Source organism: Poromitra crassiceps, assembly GCF_964638095.1.
Source record: "Poromitra crassiceps genome assembly, chromosome: 21".
In the NCBI taxonomy this organism is placed as follows: domain Eukaryota; kingdom Metazoa; phylum Chordata; class Actinopteri; order Beryciformes; family Melamphaidae; genus Poromitra; species Poromitra crassiceps.
This window is the reverse complement of record NC_139638.1, coordinates 18,035,201-18,052,467: the sequence shown is the minus strand read 5'-3', so window position 1 is coordinate 18,052,467 and position 17,267 is coordinate 18,035,201. Positions and strand designations below refer to the sequence as shown.

The following is a 17,267-nucleotide window of genomic DNA, read 5'->3' as shown; positions in this document are numbered from 1 at the left end:
TTGCAACTTCTCTGGATTATATTAAGGTGCACAAAGACGGCAATAAATACTATTCTGTTCCTGATTTACCCAGAGGGATCAATAGCAAACGTTTGATCTGATCTTAAAATAAATATGTCTTATTTTGTGTGCCCAAAGATGATGTAATTTGCTAGATTTTTTTTAATCCCACACATCCTATGTGTCTTTATTTTCACTGGGAGAGCGCACACGGTTGGGGTCTGTGGACGTCAATCTCAAATGATCTCCAAGAAGAATAAAATGAGAGTGAAACTTGCACAGAATTTGAATATGATATCTGAGCCTTTTTTGTGTGCAAATAACTGGAGATTTACATTTATATTCCAGTGGGTCCTTTTATGAATTTTCCATGGTGGTCCATTTATAAAATAACTGTCTACACCTACTATTTTTGTTTATAACTCAATAGTCTCGCTGGCCAGCCTCCCCTCCCTGAGGCTGGCCAGCGAGACTAATAAGTCAATGACATCAGTGCAAGCATAAATGTGTCAATAACTCCTGTTCAGTATTATGTCTTACTTTGTGTGAAGTAAGCCGTAGTCGAGAGCCCTGTCGGAGAGACTACAGTATTCAGAATGTGGCCTTACTACAATTTAGCATGTGTCTCAAATGAAAAGTAGGTGGACACACAGGGGCAATTAACCAAAATTAATTTGGAAAGCAAATTCCAGTTGTTGTAGATCTATGTGAATATGTGTGTTAATGTAATTCCTCTTGTGAAAAAGAAGAAACCACACACTCTGGATGCACACGTTTAAAATGTAATGGACAATGTTTCGGCCTGGTGCCCTTTGCCATGTCATATCAAACAGCGGCCACCAGGCTGAAAACGTTGTCCATTAAATTTTAAACGTCTTTGCATCTAAGAGTCTGAGTGTGTGGTTTCTTCTTTTTCGTGGGATTTACCGGCAGCACCTCACTGAGACTCCACTTTGATCATGTCATTCTTCTTGACCATTTACTATTATTGGCTTTATCACTGCATGGTGTTGTGCTCAGGAGTGAACTTCAAAATGAAGCAATACTTCTCAACATTTATGGGCTAAATGTGTGGAATGTATTCTTCCATCAGTAGGCCTATAAACTGATTTGGAATACTGTATAACCTAGTGATTCAGTAGGTTAGGTGCACTTGGAAATCTCTGCGGTTTCCGTATCTGCTTGAAAAGTGATGGAGGGAATATCACGAAGAAATTGTGATCTGTAGTTTTTAAACCTGATATTTGTAAGAAGAAGAGGATTCTTGTAGTCATTATTGCACAACTGTAGGCTAAATAACTTTTCATTCTCAGTATTCTCCACAGTTCAGTTTTGTTGTCTTGGGTGACACCTATGGCGAGCGACGAGTGGTAATTGCAGGTGAGATCCATGGTGGCTCAGTGGTTAGCGCTGTTGCCTCACAGCAAGAAGGTCCCGGGTTCGAACCCCGGTCCGTCCCAGGTCCTTTCTGTGTGGAGTTTGCATGTTCTCCCCATGTTCGTGTGGGTTTTCTCCGGGTGCTCCGGTTTCCTCCCACCATCAAAGACTAGCCTGGGTGAACCCAGCCTCCACGTGACCTGCTCTCAGACCTGTTCTCAGTCACTACAGTGACTGGGAACTCTGAGAGCAGATCACGTGGGGGCTGGCTTTACCTAGGCTAATCAAAGACATGTTAGGGTTAATACTCCTGCCGGTGCACCTGACCAAGGCACTGGCAAAAGAACTGGAGTTGGTCCCCGGGCGCTGCACTATGGCTGCCCACTGCTCCTAGTTCTAGGAAGGTTCCTAGTAGAGGATGGGTCAAATGCAGAGGATGAATTTCCCCATGGGGATAAATAAAGGATAACTTAACTTCACTTAACTGTTCGGCCATAGCTACCACCCATAATGCTAACAGAGACCGGAATAAGGTAGCTTGTTATCCTACTTTGCACGAGTTGTCGGGGGACCCTGTGCCAAGTTAATGCTGCAATACTGAAAATGCAAAGGCTTCCATCACCATTGGGTTAACTCCATATCAATCAGATGTATAGATAGGAACATAACAGATATTTATTTAGGCCTACATGAAAATATTTGAGATTATAACTTTAAGAATAACAATTAAATGATTATATATTAGCTTTTGATCACATCTATACACATCTATCATTTATTTTCATGTTCCTGGGGGGGGGGGGGGCTTAAAAGAATTACAGACCTATATGGTGGAGAGTTGGCAAAGACCTATGGAAAATAACAAGACAATGCAGAAAGCACTTTCTGACAATAACAGTCAGCCATTGCATTTGCTGCTGAATAATAGGAGTCTCCCATCTGTGTGTGTGAAATACAAACATCAGCAAAATCATTCAGCTATACTGTACTATTGATCTGGAACCAATGGCAGAGGGGGCTTTGTTTTGGGGAGGAGCTGTGCTGGGCTGGTTCCCATGGCTGGTTCACTGGGTGCTGGTAAGGAACCAACATGCTGTGCTGCTGAGCTGGAGGTGACATGGTGTGGAAAAAGACAGTTACTCCACAGGCTCTTCTCGGTGTCAGAAAGGTAAAAGATTTTAAAAATATTTATATTACATTTATCTATTATTATTCTTATAAAAAAGTTATTAATTGTAAGAAAGAATTTCTATGAGATGTGTCCTGTATGATTTAAGACGTATAAATGATCTATTTCCAAATTCACTGCAATATCCTATATGTGTAATTGCATTTCCAACACATTTTGATGGTATGTTTGTCCATTGTTTTGAAGTGGCCAGTAAATGTGTAACAAATGCACTATGACAGGGCAGGATAAGCATTGCACACAAAATGCCTGGCTAATCCTAGTGTTGGCAGAGCATGGGGATAGTTCTAGACAGTTTGTTTTGTTACCGCTGGTGAGCATGTGACTTTTGATGTGGGCTGTATCAAAAGACTTAAAGGAACACTCCGCCCATTTTCAACCAGCTTTGTATCATTAGAACATCAGTAGTATATCAGAAAACTGTAAACGGTTTTGAAGTCTGTCATTTAATTTGACAGTTATTGAGTGTTAAAGTGTGGACCAGTGATGTCACTGGTCCACACTTTAAGCTTTAAGCTGGTTGAAAATGGGCGGAGTGTTCCTTTAATGAATGACAGACAACTGATGCTGAGGTGCTGTTGTTCCCTTCATCAACAACAACAACAACAACAAACAACTAATAAACATTAAACTAGAGTGGAAAAAGTCCAATATTAAGTTTGGTAACTCAAGCAATAAACATTTAGGATATTCACCCTCACCATTGCCCTAATAGATTTGTTTTTGCAGGACACAAATCTGCAGTTATGATTGGCCGGCAGAAGCTTCTCATCCTGTGGGTGTGGCTGTTGCTAATGGCAACGCTGTGCCCGGGTGCACAGGGCAAGAGCGGAGGTTTCTTCCGGGGCAAAGGAAAGAAGGACAAGGAGGACAAGGAGGACAAGGATCACAAGGATCACAAAGCGCCCGCGTCCAAGGGGGGTGGTGGTGGCCTCTCCAAGCAGGGCCTGAAGCTGGCAGGAGCGGCAGCAGCAGCCGGCGCCCTGGGCCTGGGGGGCGCTGCCAGCAGGTTCGGCCTCGGTAAGCCGAAGCATGGCTATCACCACGGGCACGGCCAGAAGACACATTCGTCCTCGCAGCAAGATCAACGACTTCACAACCACCAGTCTCCTCACTGGCGACCGAAGAACGCAGCGGCCCACGCTCCCACGAGTAACATCTTCCTCACACTTGGACCTGCGGTGCTCTTCTCCGTCGTAGCCTTTATAAGGGTTTAGTTGAACCTGTTACCCCTTGAATAACAAGTAAGGAGAGAGGGAGAGGCCAATACATCCATGTTATTGAATCCTGTGTGTCAGTGGCATGGATCGGCCATGACAGTCAGCAATAATAATTTAAAAAATCATCTTAAAGAGGAGGCTGAAACTATCAAAAACAGAGACTGTTGTACACTTGGACCTGCAGTGATTTCCTTCATCGTAACCTGTCCTGGACAAGGGACATTTGGTTTAACCTTTTACCACTTTAATAACAAGTGAAGAGAGATGAAGAGCCCAAGAAATTAATTGTTTTTCAAAATAAAAGTGAATTTAAATGAAATGATTGTTCTTCTTGTAGTCCTTTATTGTTTGTTTGGACTAATAGGACAATGATGATTGTGTTGATCCTCCTAACTAAATATGAATAAGTTTGGGGTCCCCTGCTGGAATTGCTTCCTCCGTGACCCCACCTCGGATAGGCGTTGATGATGGATGACTGCATGTTGTGTCATGTGGCAGAGGAAACTCCAGAAAGACACAACATGGAGAGTCCATGACAGCAATAACAAAGAAGATAATATTAACAGAGAGGAGGCTGCTGGCAGGTTGGGAATTTCACGGACACCATATGGTAGCTGTGCCCTGCTACCCACCTGTTTAAAAGCATCAGTGCTCTCAGTGTCAGGTAGCCTATATTATGCAACGATGTGTAATTGTCTCTTTTTAAAAACGCATCTAGAAAAATCGCCCTTCACATTGTCAATAGAGCAGCAGGGGCCTTTGTGCCCTGACATGTGGCCTTGTGTCCTAAAACATTTGTGACACCGAAGGCCAAATGCCCCTTGCCCCTAAAATGATGAAATGCCCACCCTGACTGCTAGCCTATATATACTGCAACTACAGTACTGTATCTGCTGAGGTTAGGCCTTTTCTGAGCAACAGATGTCTTTGAAAGGTGAATGTACAACTTTTGTATTTTAAGCCTGATGGTAGAATTTGAAAATTGATAACTTGGACTCAGTAACTTGGTGGCTCAGTGGTGAGTGCTGTTGCCTCACAGCAAGAAGGTCCCGGGTTCGAACCCCGGTCCATCCCAGGTCCTTTCTGTGTGGAGTTTGCATGTTCTCTCCGTGTTCGTGTGGGTTTTCTCTCCGGGTGCTCTGGTTTCCTCCCACCACCAAAAGACATGTATGTTAGGGTTAATACTCCTGTCAGTGGCCCCTGACCAAGGCACTGGCAAAAAGAACTGGAGTTGGTCCGCTGCACTGTGGCTGCCCACTGCTCCTAGTTCTAGGAAGGTTCCTAGTAGAGGATGGGTCAAATGCAGAGGATGAATTTCCCCATGGGGATAAATAAAGGATAACTTAACTTACTAACTAACTTAACTTAACTTTGGCGTCCCCCTTGAGTCACTGGAAGTGTTTGACATCACTGTCACAAAGATGACTCGCTGCTTGTCCCATGAATGATCCAAGGGGGGCGCTAGAAATGCAGGGAGGGGCCAGGACTGTTGTCAACAACAGGTGATGCTGCACACAGGTAGGCACTGGCTGTGCGAGTGGAGCATCTGTGTAGGCCAGTGGTTCTCACATTGCTTTCACATGAAGGACCCCTAAACTGACAAAGATTAGGCCACGGACCCCCATTTGATAGGATTTTGTCCCACGGTCCCCCCGATAATAAGATTGATGCTTTTAGATGTTTTATTACAGAAAGTGTATAAAACTCACCATGACCAAAATAGTCATTGTGTTACTTATGAATGGAATTATAGTTAAAATAAATTACCCCCCTTTTGGCTGGGGACCCCCTGCAACCCCCTCAAGGACCCCTGGGGGTCCAGGGACCCCCCATTTGAGAACCACTGGTGCAGGCTATTTGTTCGCCTATGAGCAAGTAGATCTGGAGCAGTCATCTTCCTGTTTTGATTGATGCTCCTCCTTTGTGCCTAAAGTCAGTCCTGCACATTTTGTGCCAAACAATATAAATAAACACATAAAAAAGCAACACATATACACAATTGTCTTTTTCTAAAGCCATTACACTGACTATGCTATCAAAATCAATTTGAAATTTAAGAGAATTACGGCCACATGAAAAAGTTAGTCTTTTTGACTTCTGAGATGATCTCGGAATACGGACTTTAAATTTCAAATGATAGCCTATTGAGGTAAATATTCAACACATAGGGGCTTTAAAGGAGATACTGAACAAGAAGAATAGGCTATATGATGATATTTATTTGTGTTCTAACATTATTTAGGCATGAAAAACATCGGTTGTTTGACTTTACAAACTAAACATCCATGACAAACCAGTTACTTGTTAGTTAATTGATATATGAGAATCACAAAAATGTTTACAATTATATGTCAGAACCAATAAATCTAGAAAGATGTCTACATTCCCAACAAAGCACAATGACACAGTCACAGAATATCCAATCTTAGAGAAATAAGTGCACTTTACAGATATTCTACAGCCTATTGTAGGGTTGGGCATCAAAATCCAATTACAAACTAAATCAATTTCTATTTGGATTGCAGGGGGAAGTACCAGAATCAAAATAATTAACAAGCAGATGATCTTCTGTCATTATGGACCATTACAGATGTATACTGCTTTTGTATGTTATAGACAAAAGTCAATCTCTATTAGTTTGTGTTCACACGTAAAGATACTTTGAAAGAGCTAAAGGTAATGAAGTCTAATATTTTTTGAACAAAAAATAAAAAGAGATAAAAAGAAAATGTAATTTTCTTTTATAAAATAATCAAAACTCCCATCAAAATGACCCTGAACAATCTACTGAAATGTGAAGTGGCAGGAAAATCTGAGTTCTTGAGTAGCTAATTATTTTATACTTAAATTATACAATAAAATAACCTAAAACAGAATTGTGTTAGAACTGTGATCAGTACCACATATGGCTCTTGAAATAATAAAAGTCCAATACCCAACCCTACCACATGGTGGAGTATGAAAATACATTTACTGATAGATCAAAATAACATAAAAGAGAAATGTAAGTAAGGGTCAACAAATTAAGAACAATTCAATAGCTGGAACATATTTACAATTTTCACAAGTGCATGGACAGTAATAAATTTTCTTTAAAAATAATCAATATATAGCCTAAACATGCAATGATTTCTTTATATCTGCAATCTAGAAACATTGCCACAACGCTACAGTTGTAAAGCTCTGTTGCAGGAAAGATACATTAAAATGCAAAAGGCTATAGAAGCTGAAAATAAGATGCGAGTGTAATCGAATGTATGGTCATGTTTAACAGCATACTACAATACAACCGTATACTGTCCAAATACTTTTAGCAGACTTAAACTGGATACAATGAATAAAACTGGCAGTCATTTTCTTTTCCCCCTTTAACTTTTTCCCATCTGGTTTTGCTGAAAATCCCTTGAAAATGACATTGACAGCTGCACTGTCTAACCTCATTAAAACAGTCATCCATTGTGTTCGGTGAACGATTGGAGCAAAACCAAAAAAGTTACAGTCACCGACTGTAATGGTCATACAAAGAGAACTCTTATCAATGTGAAGTAAACAAGCTCTGATATCATTATTACTGAGCCGATCAAGCACAGATAGCAGGAAGATGCAAGCAGACAGAGCAATTTACAATGCCACCAGAGAGACAGTCAGAAGACTCGGAACCAGTCAAGAAGATTTATTGTGGTCAAATGCACCAACAAACCGTTTCATTCATGAGATGTGATGGTGCCGCATCATGGGAAGATGCAGTAAGAGGGAGAGGCTGGGAGAAGCTGACCTCGAGCTCAAGACCGGACAGAAGGGCTGCAAAGCCAGAAAACCCCCCATGGGGAAGTTGCAGATGTGTCTCTCCTACACTGATTCACAAGAGCATTCAGCGGCTACAGTGAGCAGCCGTTAGTACAGAGGTTCTCAAATGTTTTCCAGCCAAGGACCCCTTACAAGATAGAAAATATACCGGGGACCCCCCTCATTCTGATTTGTGATTTTGGGCTAAGCTTAATTGTTTTCCACGGTAACGTGCTTGACTTTTAAATTGATAGGTCTGTTAGATTAGAATGTAATCCATGAACCATTTTAGATTTAAAGCATAAAATAATGTTGTTGAACGATGAAGCTTTTGCAACAACAAAAAGTCAACATTAAAGTCTTTCTGATTCTGATTCTGATTCTGATCTGATTCGGAAAAGTTTTTATTTTTATTTTCCTGAAAACTTTTCGCGGACCCCCTGGCAAAGTGCCACGGACCCCTGGGGGGTCCCCGGACCCCCATTTGAGAACCACTGCTTTAGTATACCATAGTGTAGCCATATAGCACGGGTGTCAACTCATGCAACTGTACCTCCTGCTGTAATGATCTGGTCATGCTTTATTTGCTTATGCGATGCAGCAAACTGTTTCACACCAGCTAGCATCCCCTCGAGCATGCTTGTAGGGACAGTGCGGTTTCTGAACTGCCGAGCGCCGGGCAATTTCAAGTCAGAAAGATCGGTTGAGGTTGAGAATGATTGGTTGAGACACTGAATGCTAAAGGTAAGTGGAGGTGTGTTAGTAGGCTGTACAGTATGTGTGATGTAACGTTACAGGAGAGATACACCACGGTAAAGACATTGTACATGCAGGTTGCTCTGGGATCCTATCATTTATGGTGGAAGCCTCAACTTGTTTGGGGTCTAATTCAATCAAATTGCTAGCTGTGCAGAACCCACATGAAATACTGACTCTCACGCACCCCCCTTTGCTCTGACATCCAAGCCAGGTTTGTACAGGTGGTGTTGAACAAAATAACAGAAACCATGTAGCTATGGAGTGGGTCCAGTGGGATCCACCCTTTGCCTTCAGAGCAACTTCAATCCCCCCTTGAGGATTTCCACAAGTCCTGAACTGTTTGTTGTGGGATCTGAGATCTTGTGAGATCTTCAATAAGGAAGATCTCCAGTTCTTTGAGGGATGCAGAAGGTGAAATCTACTTCTGCGCTTCAGAGCTTTCCATAAAGGTTGAATGGTGTTTAGATAAGGTAACAGGGGAGGCCATAGAAGAGAGTATGAGAACATCATACGGGATGTTTTCACCATAAGGGGATCCAATCCTGTAAAATGGCCGACTTATTCCTTGGCCATTATGCGACCACACGGAGCAATCATCAAAACCAATGAGATGGTTGCCAATACCATTACAAATCCATTACCATGTTTAATAGCTGCCAACCCATACTGTGGGTGGACTTGAGTGCATCCGTTTGGGCTTTCTCAAAATGTAAACCAGTCCAAATGTAGACAAAATGGCGTTTGAGTTGAGCTACGAGGTTTCTGAATGGCAGCTCTGTGTCACATAGTTAGCTTGGGGTAAACCCCGCCTCCACGTGACCTCCATGTACTAACAGTCACATAAGACTTTAAAAAACCTACGCTTGACGTCACGTTGAAGGCTGGGTTCAGCCAGGCTATCACAGAGATGCTGATTTGATTTTGTGGTCATTTTTGGGACTGTTGGTTTGTTTGTTTGTTTAGCAACTATATGCTGTAAAATGGTCTTTGACTTATCATGCCCACTGTTCCTCTTTGCAGATACAGTTGGTGCATGTTGCCACATTTGAAAGTTACGGTGATTGTTTGATGTCTTTTTAATCGGACACAATTCTGATTGGTATTCAACTTAATACGACTCGTATAGCTGCCTTTAATTGTGATTTAGTTAGTTCAAGCCCTTAAAAAAATTATAATAATAATTTTCATTTGATGGTTCCATTGAGTTGTCCACCCCTGTTTATAGATGCTCACACAAGTTGAATAGTGTGATCCTGATTGTTAACTTTTGGATGGTACCTGATGAAAATAGAATTCTCCTTTGAGTAGATCAGGGGTATTGAACAAAAGGAAAAAAGAAAGGGGGAAAAAAGAGAAGAAAAAGAAAAGAAATGTAACCTAATGCTATAACATTAATTAATTAATCACATTAAAACGATTTAACTTTCTGTACATACTTAAAACTTAGTGTCTATATCGTGCATTACACACAATACACAGGGACAAACTTTGAAATATATTGACAAAAAAAGAAACACCATGCACTAGCATGAACCTGTTTTTTTACGCATTTAATGCTCCATCATGTGCAGTAGGAATCGTAAAAAGTGCATGAGGTGCAAAATAAAATTCTATCAAAATTAATCAGGAATGTGACTTAGAACACAAAGAAGAGCCAACAGTAGATTAAAAAGAATGACTCCTTCAATTACTATAGCATACACGTTTCTTTACCTTTTGTTTGCTTGTTTTGTGCAGTGTTAATCTTGAGGTTAATTATGGACGAAAGAACGGATAAGAATATTATTACATCATGTTCTGTGTAGACTATATATCAGCAGTATATGGAATGAGTGCAGAGTAATATATAACACTAATATGGCAGTCCCTCCAGGAAATTGTGATTTTGTGATCATCTCAACCATCAATTCAACCAATGACCATCAATTCATCATTAAACCATCAATTCAACCAATCACTATGAATCAACCATCAATTCAACCAATCAACATGGGACTTGCAATTTTTCTAAATTCCCACGATTTCTCAGCAAAAACAGCAAAACGGGTTCCTCAATTTGCGATTTTTGCCAGATCTGTAATTTTACCGAAAAAAAGAAAAAAAATCCCCAATTGCAATGCAATTCTTCAGAAAAGTTGCCATTAGGTAGTAGTTAGGGGGGGAACCATTTTCCCCCTTGCAATTTTTTATCAATTCCCACAATTTGACCGCAAAAAAATCACATAAGGCGAATTGCATTGCAATTTCTGAGGGGGGAAAAACACTGCAAAATCAAGCATTTTTGATCGCCACAATCACACAAAAAAACTCTCCGAAATCCTGGAGGGACTGATGGAGCGTCTGGGACATGATGGTGGACGGTGGACGTTGCTCTCACTGGAGCAGGAGCATGCTACTGAGGAGCGTGAGGATGGAAGTGAGGAGCTGCATCGGCCCGCAGCTCAGAGGGCTGCTGCGGCCGGGGATCTGCTGCTGCTCGGCCGTCTGCTTCTGCAGGAAGCGCTCCGAGTAATTCATGTAGAGCTCGACGCATCGCCGCGACTTCACCTGCTCGATTAGCTCCGGGTAGCCGATCTCCTCGATGCTGACCGTGTCGTCTTCGCCACCGCCCACGGCGTCAGGAGCTGGGGTCAGACTCTGGTCTTTCTGGGGCTCGGTCTTGTTCATACAGTTGTCCATGAAGCTGTCGTAAGACTGCGCCCGTGGCGGAGGGTTGTAGGTGTAGTCGCGGCCGTAGTCGTTCTCGTCCGTGGAACGGGTGCCGTATTTACGGTACATGTAGCTGTTGTAATGTTGCTCCTCTTCGGGGTTGCGGAAGTTGAAGTGTGGTCGAGGGAAGCGCCCCAGTCCGTAGCCTATGGCCATACCTGCCACGGCCCCGACACCTGCGGCCATCATGGCTTTCTTTGCAAAACCCTGCGACTGGGCAGAGGGGTTGTATCCCATAGCGCCAACAGAACGTGAGAAAGGAGAACCTCCTCCCATCCCGTAACCACCCTGTCCATAGCCACCCTGTCCATAGCCACCCTGTCCATAGCCACCATGTCCATAGCCTCCTCCACCGTAGCCAGGACTGAGGATCTTATTGTTTGGGTTCTGGTTGGGGTAACCTCCCATCCCTCCGCCTGGGTAACCGCCAGCGCCAGGCTGACCCCAGCCCTGTCCTCCCCTGCCCGGATACTGGTTAGGGTAGCCACCTGCAGCTGGATAGCCACCTGCTGCCGGGTAGCCCCCACCAGCGGGGTAATTCCCTCTCCCTGGTTGGTTAGGATACCCACCTGCAGAGGTTAATAATATTATGCCTGTGATACACTAGAAGACTTTGAAAATCTTAAGCGATTATGAAAAGACAGGGGAGTTTACACTACAAGACTGGTTCATTAAGATTTTTTTTTATCACAACTGAAAAAACTGACTGAAATGCACTACACAACTGACTCAGATGAGGCAGTACACACTACAAGACTTTTCACTTTGAAATTCAAACATGTTTGATATAATCTTTGTGGCTCCGACTGGCGTCGGGAGGCAGTTTACACTTGAAGACTGGAGGAAGTTTACACTGACAGATTAGAAATCTGTACCCAGTATACACTGCCAGGCGAGTTGTAATATATTGTCATTGTCATGGTGTTTTGGGGTCATTAATAAACGAGATTGATTCTGTTATTTTTCAATAATTCTCTGGGGTAGTGCTATTTTACATTGAAGTCAACGGGGAAAGGCTTGTGTTTTCGCCCTAAAAGGGCAGACAACAACAACAACTGCAGACTAGAGTCAACAAAGACAGACTGAGCCCAACTGGAAATCCCGTGTAAAATCAGGGGGAAAGTCTTGTAGTGTAAACTAGGCATAAGATTTTACTATTAAGATTTGTGATATATGGTCTGTATTGTATGTCATGTTATTTTCGTTGTGATAAGTACCTCATAGTAATGTTGTAAATGTTGTTGTCATGGTGGTAGGTGAACAGTGATGCTTGCCAGGTATGTTACTTGCATTATGATATATGAATGCCAATTATATGATGATGGTGATATTTGTCCAATAAGGTGTTATCCTTATGATGGGAGGGAGGGTCATATGATAGCAGCAATGTATGAATGTAATGTGATGTTTGCCCTATAGAGACACTGCATGAAATAGGCCACGCCCATCACGGGGGAAAAGCTCCGTTCATTTCCACACACCAGTGTCATTTTCCTTGAATTAAACATAGCTAAAAGCTGTTGTGTGGTGGGGCTGCGCAGACAACAAATGTAAAAAATCACCAGTTAAAGTTTTTTTGTACTCCTGAGCAAAACAAGGAAGCCATTGAGAATTGGCGAGAAGAAAAATGTGGATCTAGCTGTCAAGGAAGTAAGTTGGAGTGTTCATCTTCTGTATATACGATATTTTTGTGCAACACGCAACCATGCACGTAACATAGGAGAACGCCAGGATTGGAGGGGGGGTTTCTGTTTTCCCCCGTCTTGGGCGTGGTTTCTGAATGATGACGCGTTACACAGTGTCTCTATATGTAGGGCTGGACAATATACCAATGTTATGGATATTGTGATATGAGAGATATCATCTTTGATTTTTGATATAATATCACAATATGGCATAGCCATAAGTATTGTCTTTTCCTGCTTTTAAAGGCTGCATTACAGTATAAAAGTGATGTCATTTTCTGAAGTTACCCGACTGATCTAGCTATTCTATTATTTGCCTTTACCCACTTAGTCAGTATATCCACATTACTGATGATTATTTATCAAAATCTCATTGTGTAAATGTTTGGTAAAAGCACCAATAGTCATCCCTACAATATTTTCATAATATTGATGTTGAGCTATATTTGGCCAAAAATCTAACATATGTGTTTGTCTGTGTTTGTCTGTGTTTGTCCTCGTTTGGAATTGTTTGGAGATGTTTGATGTGAGCCAACATGTTCAATCTGTTGCTCTGTGTTTGATTAAACAACAGCATCAATGGAATGTACACACTATAGAGACACTGCATGAAATAGGCCACGCCCATCACGGAGGAAAAGCTCTGTTCATTTCCACACACCACCAGCATCATCTTCCTTGAATTAAACATAGCTAAAAGCTGTTGTGTGGTGGGCTGCGCAGACAACAAATGTAAAAAATCGCCAGTTAGTTTTTTTGTACTCCCGAGGAAAACAAGGAAGCCATTGAGAATTGGCGAGAAGAAAAATGTGGATGTTGCTGTCAATTAAGTAAGTTGGAGTGTTCATCTTCCGTATATACGATCTTTTTGTGCAACACACAACCATGCACGTGACATAGGAGAATGCCAGGATTGGACGGGGGTTTCTGTTTTCCTCCATTTTGGGCGTGGTTTCTGAATGATGACGCGTTACACAGTGTCTCTATAGCAACATAATGCTGCCTTCAAATGGAACTCGTAAACTTGTACTACACGGGAAGTCGTGTAGACGTGTACATGACATCATGAACTCAGACCTTTCAGAAAACGTCCACTTACAAAGTCGTGAATACCACATGCGTTCATATGGACTATTTCCGTGAACATGGTAAACACGACCCCATTTAAAGGCAGCAATAGCAGAGAGTAGAACACGAATGGCCCTTGTGTGTGTGTGTTGTGATTGGCTACGTTCTAGCTAACCCTGATTGGTTATTTTGGATCAGCCGAACACAACCAAAATTCTAATTAAATAATATTGTCTACTGCAGCTTTAGGTTTGGCCATGCTGCCTTCAAATGGAACTCGTGAATTCATAGTTCCGAGTTGGGAAGATGTGTCTACGATATGCTTGGCATTGGGGCTGGGCAACATAGCGATATCATAGCAATATTGTAAAACTAGATATTATCTTAGATTTTGGATATCGTAATAATGTGATATGGCATAAGTGTTTTAAGGGTTTTAAGGCTGAATTACAGTAAAGTGATGCATTTCTGAACTTACCAAACTGTTCTAGCTGTTCTGTTATTTGCCTTTACCCACTTAGTCATTATATCCACATTACTGATGATTATTTATCGGAAAAAATCTCACTATATGTATATATTTTGTGAGAGCACCAAGTTACAACTGAACATTTAGCCCACTTCAAATACTGAGATATATATTGTGTATAGAGACACTGCATGAAATAGGCCACGCCCATCACGGGGGAAAAGCTCAGTTCATTTCCACACACCAGTGTCATTTTCCTTGAATTAAACATACCTAAAAGCTGTTGTGTGGTGGGGCTGCGCAGACAACAAATGTAAAAAATCACCAGTTAAAGTTTTTTTTGTACTCATGAGCAAAACAAGGAAGCCATTGAGAATTGGCGAGAAGAAAAATGTGGATCTAGCTGTCAAGAAGTAAGTTGGAGTGTTTATCTTCCATATATACGATATTTTTGTGCAACACGCACCGTGCACGTGACATAGGAGAATGCCAGGATTGGAGGGGGGGTTTCTGTTTTCCCCCTTCTTGGGCGTGGCTTCTGAATGATGACGCGTTACGCAGTGTCTCTATAATACAACTGTTTCGGTGGTATGTGAGTGATAGCATTATGTGTTAGGGGTTGCAAGTTACCCGGGGTATTTTGATATATTTTTCTGCGGTTTTCTTTTTTCTTAGTGTATCGTTATTATAGTCTTATAATATCGTATTGTACCTCATGTATTGTGTGATGTTACTGTCTTTTTGAAAAGGAATACTAATTATAAAAAAGGTTACCCACCTGCAGCTGGATAGCCACCTGCCGCAGGGTACTGGTTAGGGTATCCCCCTGCCCCTGGGTTGGCTCTGCCGGGATACTGGTTAGGATAGCCACCTGCTGCCGGGTAACCTCCAGCAGGGTTCTGGTTGGGATATCCTCCTGGATTGGCTCTGCCTGGATACTGCTGGTTGGGGTAACCACCGGCTCCTCCTTGTCCTGGATGAGGATAACTTCCACCAGCAGGATATGGGTTGGGGTTTCTATCGGGACTCTGTGGCTGCCTGGGGTAGTTCCCCGCCTGGGTGTTGGTATTGCTGCTTGTTTTTGTTTTCGGTCTCTGAGACGGCGATGAGGACGAGCCCTTGTTGCTGGAGGAGGATTTCTTGCCACCACTGCTGCCTCTTTTAGCCCAGGTTGATTCAGTGTTCAGGAGGGACATAATAAGAAGGGACACAAGCGCCACTTCATACAACTTCCCCATCCTGGCCCTGAAGAGGAAAGTGTTGCAGAATGGGCAGAAACAAACAGTTTATGATCATCAAAGCAATTAATGAATGGCTTAAAAAACAAACAGTGCCTTCCTTATTTTCTCATGCATGACATACATTTTTCAGTCAATAATGACCTACATGGTTTAAACGGGGTTGACAACAGGGCTGTAACTAACAACAATTATTTTCATTATTTATCAATCAATCAATCAATCAATCAATCTGTTGATTATCTTCTCGACTATTAGATTAGTCGTTTGGTCTATAAAATGTTACAAAAATGGTGAATAATGTCTATCAGTTTTTCCCCAAAGCACAAGATGACATCATCAAATGTCTTTTGTCCTGATCAGTCCACAACCAAAAGATCATCAGTTTACAGTCATAGAAGACTATAAAGTAATCAGAAAATATTCACATTTAAGAAGCTGCCTGGAACAAGATTTTAGTATTTTTTCTTTTTGCAAATTTGTCCAAATGATATCGATATTAAAAATATGTTGGTGAATAATTTTTTATCAGGTGACTATGTTAACCGACTAATTGCTGCAGCTCTAGTTAACAATATATCAGTAGCCTATTTGCTTCTGTGTAGGACATACAAGACCAAATGTATTCCAACCCTCTATATTAAACCCTAATTAAGTTTCAGTCAACCTTAGGGTGTGTGCCAGCTAGCACTATCGGCCGCAATGAAGACGAAACATTTAGCTATTATTTTTCACTGCAGCTATCTTATCCTCATCCGCCACTGAAATACCCATTATGATGGTGTTTACCACAAGTATTTTACTGGCCCTGATACGTGCGTTTCTCTCATCATCGGGGCCTAACGTTACCCGTAAATTATATAGGCTAAACAAGATGATGACACTGTCAAGCAAGGTGCATTTAATTGATTATTTCTTACCGTATATTGGCGATTAATCCGTTTATTTCGAATATTTGCTTTTAATAAAACGGCTGTTATCCGCTCAGGTCCGTTATGTGATGGGCTTTGGGCTCTGGGCTCTGTCTTGGTTGGTGGTGCCTCTTCTATGGTCTGTGCTAGAATGGATATGCGGGAGGGACGACTCTGCCTCTGATTGGCATGACCTGATATTTTACCCTAAGCTTAACCAATCATCATACTCATACCTAAACCAAACGTCCTCCGGCCCATCCATTCTAGCACCAACCCTGTCTCTGGGTGGGGCCATCTGGCTGGGCTGCGCTCGTTTTGATACCCAGCACGAGATGCATTCGTTGATCATCACAAGGCCAACAGCCGCAAATATACAAACAAAGATCAATAATGTTGTCGGGGGGGAGGGGGTGATGCCCTTTCCTTATCAAGGCGTAGCCTACAACGTAATTAAATATGCGCCATCATCATGTGTCGGTCTGAAATGGTGAGGTAACGAGGTAATGAGTGGTTCAGATCGGCTGCATTTTACAGTCTATTCGTCCATTCAGATAGTTGATAGTATAATAAGGATTTACTCTTACTCTCTCGGCATCCCTTTATGGCCGAGAGAGTTTCACAATCAGTCTCTTAAAGCCATAAAAAACAGATGCGTTGGCTACCGCAATTCCCAAACGCTCGGGAGTATTGTGTGGGAGAGATATACTGGCTTGAGAGCATTTTGAGAGACTAGTTATAACCCCGCCCGCAGCACATGCTCAAAGGCACGCTCCGTGCCTATAACCAAGCGCACACCATGGCATGACATGCGCAGTTTAGATGTGACGTCGTAATCGTAACCCCGCCAAGCCCC

At 42.1% G+C, this 17,267-nt stretch overlaps 1 protein-coding gene across 1 annotated transcript; it reads right to left on the bottom strand.

Moving 5' to 3' along the window:
* Window positions 1-9,839: 9,839 nt before the first annotated feature.
* LOC310795476 (uncharacterized protein) lies at window positions 9,840-16,494 on the bottom strand. Its single transcript, XM_083657528.1, has 3 exons — window positions 16,421-16,494; window positions 15,041-15,507; window positions 9,840-11,609 (listed from the first exon to the last, which is right to left on the bottom strand). Exons 2-3 carry the CDS (start codon window positions 15,498-15,500, stop codon window positions 10,705-10,707), a joined length of 1,365 nt encoding a protein of 454 aa, XP_083513654.1. The 5' UTR covers window positions 15,501-15,507; window positions 16,421-16,494; the 3' UTR covers window positions 9,840-10,704.
* Between the last annotated feature and the right edge of the window lie 773 nt (window positions 16,495-17,267).